A 20,371-nucleotide genomic window follows, 5' to 3' on the forward strand; every position below is an offset into this window, starting at 1 on the left:
TTGTTTGAATAGTTAATCACGTAACCCTAAACCAGTGGTCGGCAAACTTATTAGTCAACAAAGCGGCAAACTGCCCTAAACCACTTGCCCCATGTATTTCTTGTCAAAAGTATTTTGCTAAGTTACAAACTAAGTTACAAACTAATCACCGATCTTTGGTCACATTACCATTTCCAATGAACATACCTGGTCGAAGAGCGACATTCATGCACTGCAGAAGGGCATCGGCGGCATTGGTGCAGGCCTCAATGCCTCTAGAAGAAGCAAGATCTCCTTCCTGAAGGGCCTTTATATGACCTTTGGCCAAGTCCATATGGTTCTGGAATATATGTAAATATAACATTTGCACTTGCAATTTTGGGAAATTCACAGGCTACTCATTCTTATCACTAGGATTTTTAATTATTTTAAACCTTGCTCTCATAAGAAAATTAGAAAAATGCTTACAAGTGGGTTTTACATATTATCCATTATATTTTTACTAGAGGCCCGGTGCATGAAATTCGTGCACGGGGACAGGGGATGTCCCTCAGCCCAGCCTGCATCCTCTCCAATTTGGGACCCCTCGAGGGAGGTCCGATTGCCCGTTTAGGGTCTAAACGGGCAGTCGGAGATCCCTCTCACAATCCAGGACTGCTGGCTCCCAACTGCTCACCTGCCTGCCTTCCTGATTGCCCCTAACCGCTTCTGCCTGCAAGCCTGATCACCCCCTAACCACTCCCCTGCCAGCCGGTTTGCCCCTAACTGCCCTCCCCTGCAGGCCTGGTCACCCCTAACTGCCCTCCCCTGCAGGCTTGATTGCCCCCAACTGCCCTCCCTTGCAGGCCTGCCTTGATCAGCTGCCTCCCAACTGCCCTCCTCTGCTGGCCTGATTGCCCATAACTTCCCTCCCTTGCAGGCCTGGTCCCTCCCAACTGCCCTCTCCTGCTGGCCATCTTGTGTCCACATGGGGGAAGCCATCTTTGACCACATGGGGGCAGCCATCTTGTGTGTTGGAGTGATAGTCAATCTGCATATTACTCTTTTATTTGATAGGATAGAGGCCTGGTGCACGGGTGGGGGCCAGCTGGTTTGCCCTGAAGGGTGTCCCGGATCAGGGTGGGGGTTCCCTTGGGGCGTGGGGCAGCCTGGGTGAGGGACCTGTGGTGGTTTGCAGGCCAGCCATGCCCCCCAGCCACCCAAGCAGAGGCCCTGGGATCTGGGATTTATTTATCTTCTACAATTGAAACTTTGTAACCTGAAGCAGAGCCAAGCCTCCTGCTTGCTCCGTGGCTGCCGCCATTTTTGTTGGGATTTATTTATCTTCTATAATTGGAACTTTGTAGCCTTGAGTGGAGGCCTGGGCCTGCCAGGGTATGTGGAAAGCTTGGCTTCCTCCATAGCCGGGGAAACCCAAGCCTCCCTCCTGCTTGCTCCATGGCTGCAGCCATCTTGGCTGGGGTTAATTTGCATACTCGCTCCTGATTGGCTGGTGGGCGTGGTTTGTGGATGTAGTGGAGTGATGGTTAATTTGCATATCACTCTTTTATTAGATAGGATTTATTCACTTTTTGCTGTTGGTAATTTATAACCACACTTACCACAAGGAACTCTATCTCAGACAGGAGTTTTACATTATTAGTGTTACTAAGGTGAATTAGGTGGTTGCTTTCAGAGATCTGGTCCATTTGTTCTTTCACACTTTGGAGCATTTCCTCATAACTGCTGAGTTTAAATTCAATCTGATCTACCTCCTGTAGAGCCTCATCCAACAGTTTCATCAGGATGTTCACTTGTTTTTCAGAGGCCATGATTGACTGGATGTTAGCCTGCAAAATTAAAAACAAAAGTAACATTGTATAGTACTTAAATGTGTAAAAGAAGTATAAAGATGAAACACTGACAAATCTCTTTGACAGTAGAGTTACAAAGACTGGTATGTACATCTACACATCTACTTTGGTTCATCATTATGTTTATATTCCACTTTTTTTTTTAAAATCCTACACACGCCCTGACCCAGGGCGGGGATTGAACCTACAACAAGGTATGTGCCCTTGACCTGGAATCGAACCCCTGACCCTCTGGTGCTCAGGCTGACACTCTAACCACTGAGCAATGCTGGCCAGGGCTACATTCCACTTTTTACACAGCATTTCAAGACGGTACACTTGCCTCTATGTCAAGGTTAGGGACCAGGTCTTAGTATTTTATATTTTCACAGACTGTACAAGTGCATTTCTGTCCCATTATATATCACTAGAGGCCCGATGCACAAAATTCGTGCAAGAGTAGGCCTTTCTTTCCCTGACTACTGGCACTGTCTTCCCTCTGGCACCTGGGACCCAGGCTTCCCTTGCAGCCTTGCTTCATCTGGAAGGTCATCTGGTCTAATTAGCATATTATGGCTTTATTATTATAGATTAGTAATGGTATATTCTCATTTCTGCAAATTAAGGGGCCATAGACTATGTAACCTCCAACATTTCTTCCAATTCTACTAACTATAGGAATTTTCTATATTCCTTAACATTTATGTAAAACCTTAAACAAAAGCATAATCACCTATGTAACACCTTAGGCAAGAGGCTAGCAGTGGTATACCAATCTCTGAGGTTGCATGGAACTAATTTATAACTGCAGTACAATTTGTACTAATAAGATGTGGAAGAGCATATAGCCATAAGAAAGTTTCTTCTATGGTCTTTTCTCTTTTTTTTGTTTATTTGCAACTAGATATTTTTTCTAGGCAAAGCAGTCACAAACCACCATTCCCTTATCACTGTTTTCTAAATGTTTCTGATTACTGTTTTTAATTCCCTGAAATATAGAAGTTGCCAAATCCAAAATTAAACTGCAAAGCAATATAATGACTTAGAACATACGTATATGCAATATTAATTAGAAAATATAAACCATTAAGCCACATTAAGAAGGCAGGTAACATGTTAGGAGGAAAAAACTTGGACAAGGAATAAAAAGTTAAAATACCCAATTCTTTAACTCTTAAAATATTCCTTATTCTCTGAAGGTTTTTCTTAAATGTTTACCTTGTCTAAACAAAACAAAAAACTCCAAGTGTTCACATTAGATTTTTTTCACATCACCACTGCTCCTTTTAGCTCTCTACTTTCTAAAGGTGTGCATTTAGATACAGACTCAGAAACTGTGTATACACGTTAAAGGATCTATTCCAAAACATTTCAGCAGAGGAGTCAAACATCCTTTCCACTGACTCTCCTGTTTTCACCACACTTGCTCTGCTCCCTTTTGGTAAATGATTCCCTTATTTCAACCCAATTTCTCTCTAATTTGTACCTGCCCCCCGCCCCCCGCCCCCCAACACCAACCACAAAAATGCTATTCTTTTGCACTGAACTATTCTGAGGTGTTTCAGAGGCTGGGTAAGTCGACTCCTAAGTTGGTTTCTGGCTGGCTACTTCATTTCATATCAAGAACCTCTCAAAATCCATAACTTTAGCCAACTGCCTTCACTGGCCTAACTGGCAGGAATGGTTCTGACATTTGATCAAGAACAGTGAAAGACCGATGGCAGCAGGTAATAAAGACAGCAATAATCACACAGGAGGCAGTAAAATGGGATTATCACTAGTCTTCTCAATCCACTACACATCACTAATCATAGATTACAAGATAGTCTTACCCCATCTAGCACCTGCAGCTCTCTGGACAACCTTTCAGCAAAGGCCTCAGCATTAGAAATTGCATATTCACAGCCTTCCATTATGATTTCAATATCCTGCTCTTCTCGCGCATTTAACTCTTGGTATTCATCTACTGCTTCTTCATCACCTCCTGTCACACTCTGGTTTTCTCCACTTGGAACAGATTCTTAAAGAAGGTAAAAATTAAAACAGTAAAAAAGTAGGAAGGACAGTAACATGGTACTTATAGGTAAGGTCAATTATAAACACAGGTCACATTTAGTGGCTGAAAAATAGGAAAGTGGTCACATTCAGTGGCTGAAAAATAGGAAAGTGATTCAAAATATATGAAAAACTTATTTTTATAAAAAATGGCACCTGTTAATATGTTTATTATAAAAAAACAAACATGCAGTCTAATTCACTGCCTTGTGTTAAAATAGGCTTTAGTCCCAATTTCCCCAAACCCAATTAAATTAAAAAACAAATACAAAAACAGAAACAAAACACATGAAACAAGCCTAGCCTTTTTTATCCTGCCTGAGGTGCTTGTTGCTCTAACAAAACAATTAAAAATTTAGGACACAAGAAAACAATTTGCTTTCCTTCTTATCCAGGTAACATTTTTCTTCTGTTATTTTTACACAGCATTGTTCTTTTCGCCTTTGTAACAATGTTGTTTTCTTTTTTTTCATTAACTTTTAATTGAAATGAAAAATGCATCTACAATTCACTATTTATTTTGGGCACTGAAAATATTAACTGATATTTCCATTTCTTTGTTTAAAAAAGTTTCACATGCATTGATAAAATTTCTGAAGATCAGCTATCGAAGCTTTCTCAACAACTCTATAGTGAAAAGAGCAACAACAACATGGCTGTTCAAAATTACAGAAATTTACATGGGTCCTTATGCTTCATAACAAAAGACCAAGAGATCAAATCTGAGGTGCTTTCTAGATAAATGTTTCAGTTCAATTTTTTTTTTAATACACTTAGCATGTGAGATTTTATATAAAACTTGAGGTTAAAAGAGGTAAAAAAAATTCTTATCCCCAAAGTAAATCTCTATTAAATAAAGTTACTGATTTTCATAAACTCAATGGGACACGATTTAAATCACAAACACTGGATGCTTTAAATATACATTATTTTCTATGAAAGTATTTACATTCAGTATGACTTGACATGTTAATTCATCCTAGAACAAAACCCAGCTATTTCTAAGTAACAAAGAACTCTTAAGAATTGATAATTAGGCACTTTAGCTAATATCTGAGACCAAAAAAAAAAAAGGAAACTAAAACTTTTGGTACATGCAATTGCAGATTACAGTATATAAATATAAGTTCTTTAGAGAGGCATCACCAAGCTCCTTGTCTTTTGAATGAGTCCATTTTAGCTCATTGTGGAAATGTTAAACTGTCCTGTGTGACAGCTTATTAGCCACCAGGGAGCAGGGACTGCCCCAAACATTCTGTACAGCTCTTTACACAAGTAGATATGTAAGATAAACAAACACTAAAAAATAAAATAAACAAACACTTTAAAAGTTCATAACTGTTTCAGAAGTATTTTCTCTCTCATGGAACAGTTCTTTGGAAATTAATAGTTAATAGTATCATTAATTTTATGACCGTATGGATTTTGTAGTAATAAACGTGTCCCTGAATGCAATTTCATAAAATATGCAACCAATAGTACATAACAATGGCAAGTAATAAAAATATACAGAATAGAATAAGAAGAAAAGGTGTTACGCACCTTCTGTAACTTTAGGCAGTTCTGGAGAGTAAAAAGGTATGAAAAAAGCAGAGGAAAGTAAGCAAAGAATATTAGCTGGGTAGAAAAGTATACAGGCTTAAATATTTAAAATACTACCCATATTTCATTCATGCTAAATCAAGGTTTAAAAGACAATGTCAAAATTAATTACAAAGTGGAAAAATCCATAAGAAGCTACATTTCCAGAGTTTATTTTTCTTATTCATTTTCAGACAGTTACTAAAAATACATTTATCTTTCTATTTTTTCTTAGTTTTTTAAGAAACACTACTGACTAGTCCTTGTAGGAGAAAACTGGGAAACAGATCACTTCCTGGGGATTATTTCTAGGTCAGCTGTGACTCATGCATTTAGTCTAGTTATTTTCATTCCAAGACCAAACCTTTCTTTACCAGGACTGACACACCCTCCCAATGGATTAGTCATAAAACACTGTTAGAAAGGACAAAATTGAAGCAATTAAAAAACACATAAGATATCAGTTTGAGCTGGCATTTAAGGATTCAACTCAAAGATTTAAAAAAAAAAAATCTGGTTACAAAAGTGAAAAAGAAAAGGCCAACTGAATACTTCACTCTACTTCAACTGCTAACAAAGTCCTCTTTTAAAAATTATATTCTGCTGAGAATAAAAACTACTAAATTACCACTAACATTCACAATGAACAGTCTTACTTACTTGAATGATAATCTCTTAAAAGGAGATGGTGATCATTTGTTTGTTTTCTAACATCACTCAAAGATTAGACATCTAATTTTTTTTTTAAATGGGAATTAATGGCCATGATTTTAAAGTCCAGTAAAACATTAAAACAGGTTTGTAAACTGACCTCCACTAAGCCAACACAATGCTTATTTGATTTATAGAATGGGATTTTCAAAATGAGATCCTTAAAGATCTTCTCAGTATTCTTAAAATTGATCTCAATTTGGGTTAATATTTATAAAAATGAAAACGTCTACATCTTTGTTTTAGGCCCTGAAAAATTAAACTTTTTTTTAAGATAGACACTTCATTCTCAATAACAGTAATCTTCTCATTATTAATTTTGGTAATATTTCTTAATGAGGTAAATATAGGCAGGGTATATATTTTCCCATATTGTTGACTTCATAAAATGTATTGGTTTAAAATACATATTAGGCAATAAATAACATCTGAGGATAAGTAATATTTGAAAAGAGGACAGAAAGCTTTGAAATCCACTTAACAGAATGTTCAACCTTGAAATTTAAAAATAAATAGATAAATAAATATGTAAATAAATGCCAGTTAAAATTAAACCACTATTTAAGGCATGAAAAACTACCATACAGTTTTTGAACGTCATTCCCTCAACACACTCTATCACCAAGACACTGGAGTCTGATGGTGAGAGGGCAACCCCGAGGGTTCCTACTCAAGGCCAGCTTTACTGGGGGGAGGAGCACGAGGCCTAACAGATGTGACCTGACTCTGCAAGTTCTAAGCATTAAGCCTGAAACCAGTAATCAGCTCACTAATTATAACTGATGAGAAAGAATACTACATTTAAGGAGAGCAAGACCCATGGCCAAACAAAAAGAGTAAGTAAAACAACATAGAAAAAAGACAGACATAAGTGACTAAGAAAAGGAATCATTTGAGGCATCTGAAACTGCTATTTTTATAGGTCAGATTGGATGAATATTGGCAATTTCAGATGTTGACAAAATAGAAGATTCTATTTTTAAATGTTAATACACAACTTAGGGCAAATCTAATTTTTTCCTCAATCAAGAGGAGCAACACTCTGTTCTTTCAACTGCTTTTTTTGAGATAAAGAATATAACACAAATTGCATCTACAAGGCATACAGAACCATTTTCTTACAATGTTATATCTTTAAGAAAGTTGAAAAGAATAAATCTCATATATTTTCAATAATTAACAGTAGAGTTTTTGTCCTGCATCACAAAACAATCTGTAGTAACATTCCTGAAGATATACTGATCAAAATTATCCTAATTAACTTCATGTCTAAGGATTTTATCCTGATAATATAATAACTAATATTTATTGAGTACTTACTATATATTTGGCATTGCTCTAATCATGTTCATATATTAAGTAATTTAATCCTCACAACAGTACTATGGGGTAGATACTTTTATCACCTCTATTTCTGACATAAGGGAAACTGAAACACAGAATAATCCAAGTTACACAGCTAGTAAGTGTCAAAGCCAGGATTTGAACCCAGACAATCTCCCTCCAGAGTTGTATTCTTAACCATTACAACTATACACCTATACTCGGCACAAAAATACAGCTACAAAGATATCCATCTTAGAGTTTTTCAAAATAAGCAAAGATTGGTCCAGCCGGTGTGGCTCAGTGGTTGAGCGCCGATCTATGAACCGGGAGGGCAGGTTTGATTCCAGGCTGGGGAATGTGCCCAGGTTGTGGGCTCTATCCCCAGTGTGGGGCATGCAGGAGGCAGCCAATCAGTGATTCTCTCTCATCACTGATGTTTCTATCTCTCTCTTCTCCCTTCCTCTCTGAAATCAATAAAAACATATATTAAAAAAAAAGCAAATATTGAAAAATTAAAAGTAAATGACTAAATAAATTATAGCATACCCATATAATGGATTACTATGGTGCCATTAGAAATAAGGTTGGGTATTTAATAACATGGAAAATGTTCATGATATGTTATATGAAAAAGCAAGTTACAAAACAATGCAAATTTCTTTATTTGAAAAATTATATATGCATAGACTAGAAGAATTCTAACAAAATGTTATCTCTGAGGATTAAGTTTATGTGATTTTTATTTATTTAATTTAATGTATCAATTATCTATAATGGTCCTATAATGAACAATTACTTCTGCAATAAAAATTGTCTTTAAATTCTTTTACAAAAAAGGTAACTCAGTGTTCTAATTACTTTGAATAATATCAAATTATATATTCAGTTATAGATACAAGTGATTTCACATGGACATTTTTATTTAACTTTACCTTCCAAAAGCTGTGAACTGACATTGACAAAATCAATTTTCTTCCGGAGATAGCGTTGATTCAATTTCCAAATGCATGAAATAAATGCATTCTTTTCAGCAGTGCTGCTGGCAACCCATTTATATATTTTTTCAAAATGTAAATCAAATTCAGGATTTTCCTGAAATAAAAATATACAAGATATTGTTTTTGATCATATCCCATTTTCATTACTGTAAAATGTACATTTCAATAAAACAAAAAGAAGTTGAAGCTGTTCTTGGAAAAAAAATCACCATTAAAAATCGCTAAGTGACTTGTAGAGAATGGCTCAGGGAATTCAATTCAGAGCAAAAACATTGTTTACCTCCGAAAAGAAGCTAGATTAAAAACAACATAGTGTTTTGGTAATTTTCTTCCTATCTCCCTGAAGTCTATGAGTAATAGTATAGGATGTCTATTTAATGGCTTTGTGTCTCAGCTTCCTAATCTGCAAAATTACAATCGTCTCTAGCTTTGATGCAGACCTAATTTTTCTTTTTAAATTGCCTATGGGGTTTTACCTCTTCTTTGATAATGTACTTTATTCAAAACTATGATTTGACACTAATCCCTTGATTAAGAATATATCACTAATTATAACATACTAGAGGCTTGGTGCATGAAATTCGTGCATGGGGGGGGAGGGAGGGGGGAAAGTGTGTCCCTCAGCCCAGCCTGCACCCTCTCCAATCTGGGACCCCTCGAGGGATGTCCGACTGCCCACTGGGATCGGGCCTAAACGGGCAGTCGGACATCCCTCCCACAATTCAGGACTGCTGGCTCCCAACCGCTCGCCTGCCTGCCTGCCTGCCTGCCTGCCTGATTGCCCCTAACCGCTCTGCCTGCCAGCCTGATCACCCCCTAATCACTCCCCTGCCAGCCTGATCGACACCTAACTGCTCCCCTGCCAGCCTGATTACCCCTAACTGCTCCCCTGCCAGCCTGATTACCCCTAACTGCCCTCCCCTGCTGGCCTGGTCACCCCTAACTGTCCTCCCCTGCCAGCCTGGTCACCCCCAACTGCCTTCCCCTGCTAGCCCGGTCACCCCTAACTGCCCTCTCTTGCCGGCCTGGTTGCCCCCAACTGCCCTCCCCTGCTGGCCTGGTCGCTCCCAACTGCCCTCCCCTGCAGGCCTGGTCGCCCCCAACTGCCCTCCCTTTCAGGCCTGGTCCCTCCAAACTGCCCTCCCCTGCTTGCTTGATTGCCCACAACTAGCCAGCCATCTTGTGGCAGCCATCTTGTGTCCACATGGGGGCAGCCATCTTGTATGTTGGAGTGATGGTCAATTTGCATATTACCTCTTTATTATATAGGATAAGAAAAAATACAATCTATATCCTTGTGTGGTTTTTCTCCAGAACAGGTCAGGTAAAAAGCAGAGACTGCCCCTGTTTTAAATTCTGAAAATAGAGAATGATTAAAGGTATCTCAAAAGTCAAAAAGAAGCTCATCTGATGTGAAGAAATTGCACTATGCTACATGTCTCTTGAGCCACATTACAGCAATAATTTCATGCCAGGCTAATTCTCCCTTGAATGTAAAACTACTTTACTACAATATAAAAATGAAAACATATGGACATATACTTTTCTTCATATCCAAAGAATTAAAAAAAATAGGCTCAAATGTTTACAGAAGGCTAATAATATATTCAATTAATTTAAAGTGTTATTTAGGGGAAACAAAATGTAAATAAAGACCTTAAAGGCAAGGGAAGTTATATCAGACTTATATTGTGAAGACTTGGGATAATTTAGGGATCAGAATTTGACCATGTGTGGTACAATCATATTATAGTAGTATGGAACTACTAATTTTATTTATATCTCAATAAACAGAATTGAATGTCAAAAGATTAAAAACCTACATTTACAATGAATAGGTAGTTGCATTATTACTTACAAAAAAAATCTAAGAGTATTGGCAACTAATATGAAACTTGATGGGAAATGGTCTCTTCTCTGGGAATATTTCCCATAATGCCATAAAACAAGCTGAGTGCTCCAGTGGCAACACTCACACAAATCAATGTGTGATACTAAATGCCTAATGTTAGGCTATGTATAAAAATTTTATGTTTTATATCCATATATAGCATATACACATCAAGGTGCCTACGTAAAATAAAAAAATCCATTAAGCAAGTCAGCAATGAGGCGTCATCTGTGAGAAGGCATTCCAATAAGCATTCAGCCAAGTTAGCGAATTATGCAAGTCAATGGGGTTATGAAGTGGAAATCTATTGAAGGAAAAAAGGCTTTTCAATAAAGGTATGTTTCTAAAAGGCCCTTAAAGTATTTTCTCTTAAACAGAAACCTACCAAAAGAGTCTCTACTCTTGATCCCTCCCCAGAGTAACAGAAATTATTTATTAAATAATTTATTAAAGTATTTTTAAAATCCCATTTTGATTTTCTTTCCAAACATACACATACACTCAAAGCATCTGCAAAACCCTGTTTCTAAAGTTTTCTAAAAACGGGGTGCTCCTTAGGAATAAAAGCAAAGGCCCCGTTTGTACTGAAGAAAAGGCATTCTCTGTATTTGAAATAAATCTGAATTCTACAGATATGCAGGGTTCTCCTAAAGTTGTTTTAGCTTAATTAAAAAATTATTTTTCGCCAAAACCGGTTTGGCTCGGTGGATAGAGCGTCGGTCTGCGGACTGAAAGGTCCCAGGTTCGATTCCGCTCAAGGGCATGTACATTGGTTGCGGGCACATCCCCGGTAGGGGGTGTGCAGGAGGCAGCTGGTCGATGTTTCTCTCTCATCGATGTTTCTAGCTCTCTATCCCTCTCCCTTCCTCTCTGTAAAAAATCAATAAAATATATTTAAAAAAAAATTATTTTTCACCTGACTCATCTGCCTGTCATTTTGTCCAGTTTTCAATTCCTCACAGGTTGGTACCAGGGTAAGAGTAAAACAAGAATTTTATGTTATCAGATTACTCTACAAAGGTAGTTTTTACTTCTTTGTGTCTGTTTAATAAATGTATGAGACTTAAAGAGTTAAATCAAAGGGCGCCTGTAATGACATTAACAGCCTTGCTGTTAGCCCCATCAACAGTGCAAGGGGATGTGGTACCAAGCATTCTCTGGAGCTCTGGAGTTGCCTTTGGGCTGCAGAGAAAGATGAGGAGTGGGAAGCACCTAAGTTAATCAGAGGAGTTCTACTTGATTTCTTTGAATAAGGTATTGCTGTGGAAATCCATGAATTGTCAGTAATAAAGGTGGCCCTTTAACATGATTATCATCTTTTTCAACTTTCTTGGGAGTTTAAATATGACTAAAATGAAAGGTGTAAATATTTATATTCTTATATCTTATTCTTTAAATTCCTTAAAATAAGGTGTGTAACTCACTATCATTTCCTTTAATTGAGCCATAAACATCAGACAATGGCCTCAAAAGGTGCTTCAGTTGGTGATTCCATAGTAATTCGTGAGGACCAAGAAAGACGTACTTTGCTTGTATTACATGTCTTTTTGAACTAAGTTTTCCTGGAACAATGATTTTTTTAAAAAAAAACAATACACTGTTTTAAATCTGTACTATTTTATGGATTTTATACTAAGTATATTTGACTTATATACAGAAATGCACAAAGTTATTTTGCTCTAGTTTATGTCTTGTACACAAACATAACTGTAGCTCAAAAAAAGCAAAAACAATGAAACAAACATACATATGTACTTATTTTCAGTAGCCTAAGAGTGGGGAATGGGAGAATGGAAAGTTGAAAGATACAGTTTAGACTAATTCTTATTTAGCTGATGGACTAGTAGATCACAAAACAGCAAGATTAGACCCTTTTAAAAGACATAATACTATGCCATAAAATGAAAGACACTTTTTGAACACAGGTAAAAAAAAAAAAAAGCACCTAAAAAAACCCATACTTTAATAGCATCTTTGGCATCTACCACAGCAAGGTCTCGAAGGGCCCAAGCAATCTGCCTTTTGTAGAAATCTCCTTTGTCAGATTTCTTGACTTTGACCACCTTCACCTGCACAGGGCGTTCAGTTGTCACTGTTGAATGAAACACACACTTACATTAGAAATAGTATTCACTTACTCATTTGTCATTCATCCATTCATTCACTCATTGCAAATATAGCTGTCAGTTGCCTATACACTATACTAAAAAAAGGAGCAACTTTTCATAACAAATGCTATGACCAAAGAATACTCAGAATACTAATGAAAAATTCTAAATCATACTAGAGGGCCAGAGGCAGATTGCTTGAGAAATGAAGCTCTTAAAACTCAACAAGAGCCAAAACCGGTTTGGCTCAGTGGATCGAGTGTCAGTCTGCGGACTGAAGGGTCCCAGGTTCGATTCCGGTCAAGGGCGTATACATTGGTTGCGGGCACATCCCCGGTGGGGGGTGTGCAGGAGGCAGCTGGTCGATGTTTCTCTCTCATCGATGTTTCTAGCTCTCTATCCCTCTCCCTTCCTCTCTGTAAAATATCAATAAAAATATTAAAAAAAACACACAACTCAACAAGGAAAAAAAACTGATTAAAAAATGGGCCAAAAACCTTGACACCTCACCAAGAGGAGACACAGATCACAAAGAAGCATATGAAAAGATGCTCCACAAATTAAAACAACAATAAGCTAACACTACACACCTATTAATGTGGCCAAAATCTGAAACACTAACAATACAAAATGCTGGTGAGGATGTGAAGCAACAGGAATTCTCATACATTGCTGGTGGAAATGCAAATAGTACAGTCACTCTGGAAAATAGTTTCTCGGTTTCTTACAAAACTAAACATACTCCTACCATACAATCAGCCATTGTACTCTTTGTCATCCACCCAAAGGAGCTGAAAACAAATGTCTGCACAAAAACCTACACACTGATGTTTATAGCTGCTTTATTCATAATTGCAAAATTTGAAAGCAACCAAGATGTCCTTCAGTAGGTGAATAAATTGTGGTATATCCAGACAATGGAATGTTATTCAGAACTAAAAAGAAATGAACTATCAAGCCAGGAAAAGACATGGGGGAACTCTAAATGTATATTATTAAGTGAAAGAAACCAATCTGAGAAGGCTACATATTGTGTGATTCCAACACTATGACATTCTGGAAAAGGCAACAGTATGGAGAGTAAAAAGATCAGTGGTTGCCAGGAGTGAGGGAGAGATGAACAGACAGAATGCAAAGGAGATTTTTAGGGCAGGGAAAATACTCTGTATGATACTTTAATGATGGATATAAATCATTATACATTGGTCCACAACCACAGAAAGTACAATACCAAGAGGGAATCCTAAGGTAAACTATGGACTTTGGGTGATGGTGATGTGTCAGTGTAGGTTCATTTTTTGTAGCAAATATACCACTATTGTGAGTGGTATTAATAAAGGGAGAACTATGTATGTGTGGGGGCAAGGAAGGAGTATATGGAAAATTTCTATCTCCCTCTCGATTTTGTTGTAAACTTAAAGTGTCTAAAAAATAAAGTCTTAAAAAGTATATTAATGCTATGATAGGTTTAAAAATCTAGGAATAAAGCCTTTACAACCATAAACCTTATTGAAAGGCATTACAAAAAGACCCAGATAAATGGAGAACTAAACGATGTTCCTGGACACGACTCGATTTAAAAATGCAAGATCTCTCCAAAGTGAACTACAGATTCAAAACAATTCCAATAAAAATACCAACAAAATCTGGAACTTGACAAGTTGATTCTAAAATTTAGGTGAAAGAATAAAGTAACAAACAAGATAAAATAAAAACCAAATATAAGAACCCAGAAACATACATTCACACTCATTACTACAAACATGAACACAACAAATTAAAGACTATGATGTAAAAGGTAAAATTATAAAACTTTTAGAAGATAATATAGGTGAAAACTTTCATTACTCCAGGATAGGGAAGGATATTTTAAGTAAAACACCAAAAGGGGAAATCAAAAAAATCAGATTGATTAATTTGAATTCATTAAAATAATAAATTTCATTAAAAGATATTATAAAAAGTAAGCCACAAACTGGGATGCATATATACAATAAAGGATTAGTATCCAGATTATATAAAGAACTCAAAACAGCAAAAGAACAAGCAATACAACAGAAAAATGAGAAAAAGGTCTTAATAGGCAAATTTATTTTTTTAAATTGATTTTTAGAGATAGAATGAGAGAGAGAGAGAGAGAGAGAGAGACAGAGACAGACAGACAGACAGACATCGATTTGTTGTTCCACTTATTTATGCATTTATTGGTTGATTCCTGTATGTACCCTGACTGGGAATTGAACCCGAAACTTGGCTTATCCAGACAACACTCTAAATGAGCTACCTGGCCAGGGCCAACAGGCACATTTCTTAGACAAGGAAACTAAACAGATAATACATCTGTGAAAAGAGGCTCAATCTCATTATTAATTAAGGAGATCCAATTTAAAACCACAATGAAATACTATTTCACAACCACCAGATTGAAAGTATTAATAGTCTGTAAAAACCCAAGTATCACGGTATGGTTAGTCTTCATTTTCTTAGAAATTCTTTAGTATCTACCCAATTCCCAATTTAAAAAAAAATTTAAGAATAAATTTGCTGGTCCAACAGTTTTTCAGCCTGAGAAATAATAAGAATATATTAAAAAGGAGAAAAAGTCCTCTAGAAAATAAAAGAATGCCAAACAAGAACTTTTTCTTACTAAATACCCACCTGTGGCACACAAAAAACAGTTCTTTTTCTTTTTTCCTGCTTTGCAGACATTGACAATACTCAGCAGGCGTTCATCATTTGGTGTAAAAATGTCTCTTTGTAACGCATGCTTGATTGCTGTCATCTTTACTCAGCTAAAAAAAATTGGAATATATATATATTAAGCTCATTCTCAAAATCATTCTATTTTACATTGTTCCATTTATGATAAAAATGATCTTATTTATGGCTAATAAGCATAGGAAGAATGATTTAATACATTAATATACCTACATCATAAAAATAAAAAGCTGAAAAAGAAATTAGAGAACCAATGTTATCAAACTCTAGTCTTTGGAAGTGCTCACCAAATATTATAATATAAAATAAAAAGTTAAGAAAAAAATTTAAAAACTCATGCTAAATCTTTAAATATAAATTTCTTATATAAAGACCCCTTACCACTCAATTACAACTCAACAGTAAAAAGACCAATAGCCCAATTAAGAACTGAGCAAAGGATTTAAAAAAATATTTTTTTATTGATTTCAGAGAGAAGGAAGAAGGAGATAGAAACCAATTAGACCTAGATCAGCGCCTCCTACATGCTCCTCCCAGGGATTGAGCCTGATCCGGAATGAACTAGAGACCTCTTGGGTGCCTGGGTCGACACTCAACCACTGGGCCACAACGGGCGGGCAAGCAAAGGATTTTAAGCACATGAAAAGATGCTCCACATCATTAACATTAGAAAAATGTAAATCAAAACCACAATAAGGTACCTATCACTTTACACCCACTAGGGTGGGTCAAAGTGAAAAGACAAGTGTTGGTAAAGATGTGGGAAAAAAGGAACTCTCATACTGGCTATTATAAAATGGTGCAGCCACTTTGGAAAACAGTTTGGCGATTCCTCAAAAAGTTAAATGTGGAGTTAACATATGATCCAGCAATTCCACTCCTAGGTCTACACTCAAGAGAATTGAACATTTATGTCCACACAAAAACTTGTACATGAATGGTCATTGCAGCATTATTCACAATAGCCAAAAGGTAGAAACAACTCTAATATCCATCAACTGATGAACTGATACAACAAACTGACATGGAATCCATTGGAATATTATTCAGCCATAAAAAGGAGCAAAAGTACTGATAGATGCTAAAACATTGATGAATCATGAAAACATGCTAAGTGAAAGAAGCAAGATGCCAAGAACCACATAGTTTATGATTCCACTTACATAAAATGTCCAGAGTAGACAGATTCATAGAGACAGAATGATGTGTGGTTGCGAGGGGCTAGGGTGAAAGTGGAATGAGGGGATGACTGCTAATGGCTATGGGGTTTCTTTTTTGTGTGCTGAAAATGTCCTTGAATTATAGTAGTCACAGTTGTATAGCCGTGTGAATATACTAAAAAACACTGAATTATACACTTGAAAAGGGTGAATTTTATGGTATATGAATTCTATCTCAATAAAACTGCTATAAAAAATAGTTTTCTGCCCTGATCACTGCTCAGTGGTTAGAGCACCAGCCTGTGCAGTGAAGGGTCACGGCTTGATTCCCAGACGGGAACATACCTTGGTTGCAGGTTCCTCAACCCCATAGGAGTGCGTGTGGGAGGTAACTGATACATCTTTTTCTCCCCACACCCATCCACTCTCTAGAAATTTATGAAAAAAAATATCCTCGGGTAATGATTTAAAAAAAAAAAAGTTTTCATTTATCTCCTTTTTCTCATGTTATTCAATATCTTTTTAAAAATATCAGATTAAGCTAAATATTTTAAAAAATCTTTTTAATCTTATTTTTGAAATGTATCTTTATACATATATACAGTGTGTGTGTGTGAATATATAGTACTATTTTCCAATGCAAATGTAGTATTTCATATATGTGAGCTTGCTTTGGAAATTAACTTCCACTTCTGATACCATTTCTATGGAAATGAAGAAAGTATGTTTTAAGTAAATGACATAGAATGAATTTTTATAACACGAGACTTTTGTAAACAAGGTATCCTTTATTTTACTGTGAAAATTTTATCTTTGCTCCAACTCAAAAAATTGCTTTTCTTACAAAAATCAGATATTCCCTCTCTCACCTCATCTCAGCCTCTAGTCTTTGGACCTCCATCTCTTTCCTCTTTTGTCTCTCTGACCTCTCCCAAGCTTCTTTTCAAACCTAGCCGGGGAACTGTCCATTTCTCTACACTCACACTACCCCTTCAAGGATCTTACTCTGTTTGTAGACGAGTTCACCCTGTTTATAAATCTCCATAAACAGTATGTATTTCCCCACTTCTCTTGTGCTACCATATACCACTTAAAAAGGCCACATGTCCTTGTTCACTGTATTCATTATAAATATCTAAATCCAAACAAAGCTAGACTTTCAATGTTGCTTAGCAATTCTTTAACATTCCTTCAATGATTCCTCTTCCTACTCCCCGTCAGTGTTGTTGCAAATCCTTATTTCTTTCTTCCAACCCCCAACTCCAGTACCAGCCTCCTCTCTCTCTGCAAATGACTTCATCTACTCTGCAGAGAATAAAGAAGCCATGAAGTACAATTTTCACCAATTGCTTTCTTTTCCACCTTTCTACATCTTCACCCATCTTAACCTCCGATCCACCGATTACAAAAAGCCCTTGTTACCAATCCTTTAATATGTTATAGGGCCTACACCTGTGTTAAAAGTTCTATTCCACCCCATTCCCAAGCCACATTGGATACTGGCCAGTTTACTTTTTTTCCATCTCTAGGTTTTATTAATGCAATTTCATTTTTCTGGAATTCTTTTCTCTCTGGGCAAGTCCAACTCATCCCTCAAAATCTGTGAAGCAGTCACACATACACAACGAATAATTCCCTTTCCACTTCTCTAACACTTCCTCTATACTCTGCTAACATAGCACTTAAAACTATATTTTCTAGCTAGTTGTATTCTCTCCCCCCATGAAAAATAGCTCATTGTAGACAAGGCCCATGTCTTACTCATCTTTGTATTCCTTTGGCAAGGACATAGTAGTCACCTAACAAATTAACCAAAATGAAAACCAAATAACATGACAATGATAACTTCCCTAAGCTTAGTTCTACCTTCCCAACTCTCACATCTGTAAACAAATGTCCACGTTCAAAATCTGCCATATTTGATTCTCCTCCTCCCTTGTCAACATGAAATCTGCTACCACATTCTGTTGATTTCCCCTCATCGACACATAAGATCCTTCCATTTTGTTCCCACTGTCCACGCACTAATCCAGGTTCACATCAATTATATTTAACAGTACAATATCTGGTTATCTCTTTGCAAGTATCCACAAGCCCAAAACACTCAACAAACTAGGAATATTAAAACACAGCTTTCATTGAAACATGCTCTTGCTCAATCCTTGTTAGTGTTCCCCGAAACAAACCTTCCACTCCAAGCCCTGTTGTTCATTCTAGTCTTTACATCTTTGCTTAGATGCTTTTCCGTGTGGGGAATATCATCTAGCCAAACCCTAATTATATTTCACTGTTGACATAAAGTTGATTCAATAAATATCTTATTCCAAATTGATCTCTCCTCTCAATTGCTATGGCACTTACTGTACTTCCTAAGCAGTCAAGCACTTGCTGCAAACTGCTTCATGAGGGTGTAAGCTTGTGCATCTCAAAAACTCTTAAGAGGCACAGAGGGAGAAGGGGGAGAAGGGGAGGGAGGGGGGGAGAGAAAGATACGCTTTGGCACAGTTCTGTGTTCTTTCTTAGTAGGTCCTCAACAAACACCTCCTGCGGAAACCTGAAGTGGTAAATGAATGACTATCAGTGGCCAATGTTTACAACGCGGTTCCTCTCTGGTGAGAAGCAACAACTGAATCTATGGTTCGTGGTAGAAAAATGAGGACTGGCCATATAGCTCATAAAGGAGTTAGGCATAATGAAAGGCACTATGTGACCCTCATTCATTCAGCAAATACTGATGTCATACTACGTGTGCAAGGCACTGTTCTAGGTTACAGCGAAGAACACGACAGACGAGTTCATGCAGAGACCAGCCCCCGTGCCTTCAGGGCATTTGCATCCTAAGGGTCAAGTGATGAACTCTACAGTCTTCACAAAGTACTTTTCTGTAAAGACAGTGGATATATCGCTAGAGGTTATTTTCCAGATTTAAGAATCCACGTTTGACCGCGTTCCAGAGGCAGCCACACACTCTGCGTTGGTTCTTGTTTCCTTAAATGCAGTTTGATCAGGGCATTGCCTGGCAAACAGCCTGTCAATGTGAGCGTCCGGGGGGGTTGGGCCCCGTCTGCCATCAAGACATCTCAGCCCGTGGAGCACTGTCATCCAGCGGAGAAAACCGTGCACGGACACAGGGAAATGTCCGTAAGAGATTTAGAAGAAAATGTGTATTTGGACAAAGAAGGGGAAGGTCCTGTCACGCCCTCCTGCCCTGGTCCAAGCCAAAGAGCAAAGGATCGGGCTCGTTCGCCCAAGTGGACACCTGGTTCCTACGGGCGGGTCCACAGTGGGATGCGTGGGGATGGCTCTCCCAGCCCCCCGGGCAGCGACGAGCTGGGGAGGCGCCGAACGGACCTCGCGCCGGACCCAGAGGCGGGGAGAGGAAGGGCGGCCAGAGCGGAGGGAGGGGTACCGACCCGGGCGCCGAGCCAGCAGGGGACTGAGGAGCAGCCCCAGACCCCGGCGCCCGCGGTCCGCCCGTCCGTCCGCCGGGACTACTGGGCAGCGCGGCCCGAGGCTTACCGCGAGGCCGGGCCGACCCGGCGGCGCCCAGGCGGGTCCTCCCAAACCGAAACGCGACGGGGCGGGAGCGGCTGCCGCTCCTAAGACGCGCCCCCTCAATTGAGCAGGGAACCGGAAACGGTGCGGCCACCACTTCCCACATCCGGGCACGTGATCAACGACGCCGGAAGTGGGCCCGGCGGAGAAGGGAAGGGGCGGCGGTGGGCGTGGAGAAGCGGGGCAAGGCCTTGCGGAAGGGGCGTGTGGACGGTAGGCCGTGGCGCGGACTCTGTCGCTCAGGGACTGCCTGGGGTACCTGAGGATTTGGCGCGGGTGATTTACACCCTCTGGAGGAGTTATTTACTTAACAGTTTACTTAAGAAGAGATCCGATCTATGAACTAGAAGGTGGAGGTTCCATTCCGGTCAGATCACATGCCGGGGTTGTGGGCTCGATTCACTCACTGTAGGGGGCGTGCAGGAGACAGCCCATCAATGGTTCTCTCTCATCATTG

General features: G+C 38.4%; 1 protein-coding gene across 3 annotated transcripts in view; it reads right to left on the reverse strand.

The window, feature by feature from the left end:
- Nucleotides 1-20,008, reverse strand: part of EXOC1 (exocyst complex component 1) — a 55,085-nt gene extending 35,077 nt beyond the window's left edge. For 2 of the 3 annotated variants that reach the window (XM_008140321.3, XM_008140320.3), the window contains exons 1-7: nucleotides 19,879-20,008; nucleotides 15,140-15,273; nucleotides 12,335-12,465; nucleotides 8,417-8,576; nucleotides 3,644-3,831; nucleotides 1,581-1,808; nucleotides 187-319 (exon numbers count right to left, since the gene is read on the reverse strand). In XM_008140321.3, coding sequence (XP_008138543.1) covers nucleotides 187-319; nucleotides 1,581-1,808; nucleotides 3,644-3,831; nucleotides 8,417-8,576; nucleotides 12,335-12,465; nucleotides 15,140-15,263 — 964 coding nt within the window. In that variant the 5' untranslated portion in view covers nucleotides 15,264-15,273; nucleotides 19,879-20,008. Of the gene's footprint in view, nucleotides 1-186; nucleotides 320-1,580; nucleotides 1,809-3,643; nucleotides 3,832-8,416; nucleotides 8,577-12,334; nucleotides 12,466-15,139; nucleotides 15,274-17,228; nucleotides 17,978-19,878 lie in introns of those variants that run through there. The other variant, XM_054728930.1, reaches the window with a different exon arrangement.
- Between the last annotated feature and the right edge of the window lie 363 nt (nucleotides 20,009-20,371).

The sequence above is a fragment of the Eptesicus fuscus genome, chromosome 2, assembly GCF_027574615.1.
Source record: "Eptesicus fuscus isolate TK198812 chromosome 2, DD_ASM_mEF_20220401, whole genome shotgun sequence".
Lineage (NCBI taxonomy): Eukaryota > Metazoa > Chordata > Mammalia > Chiroptera > Vespertilionidae > Eptesicus > Eptesicus fuscus.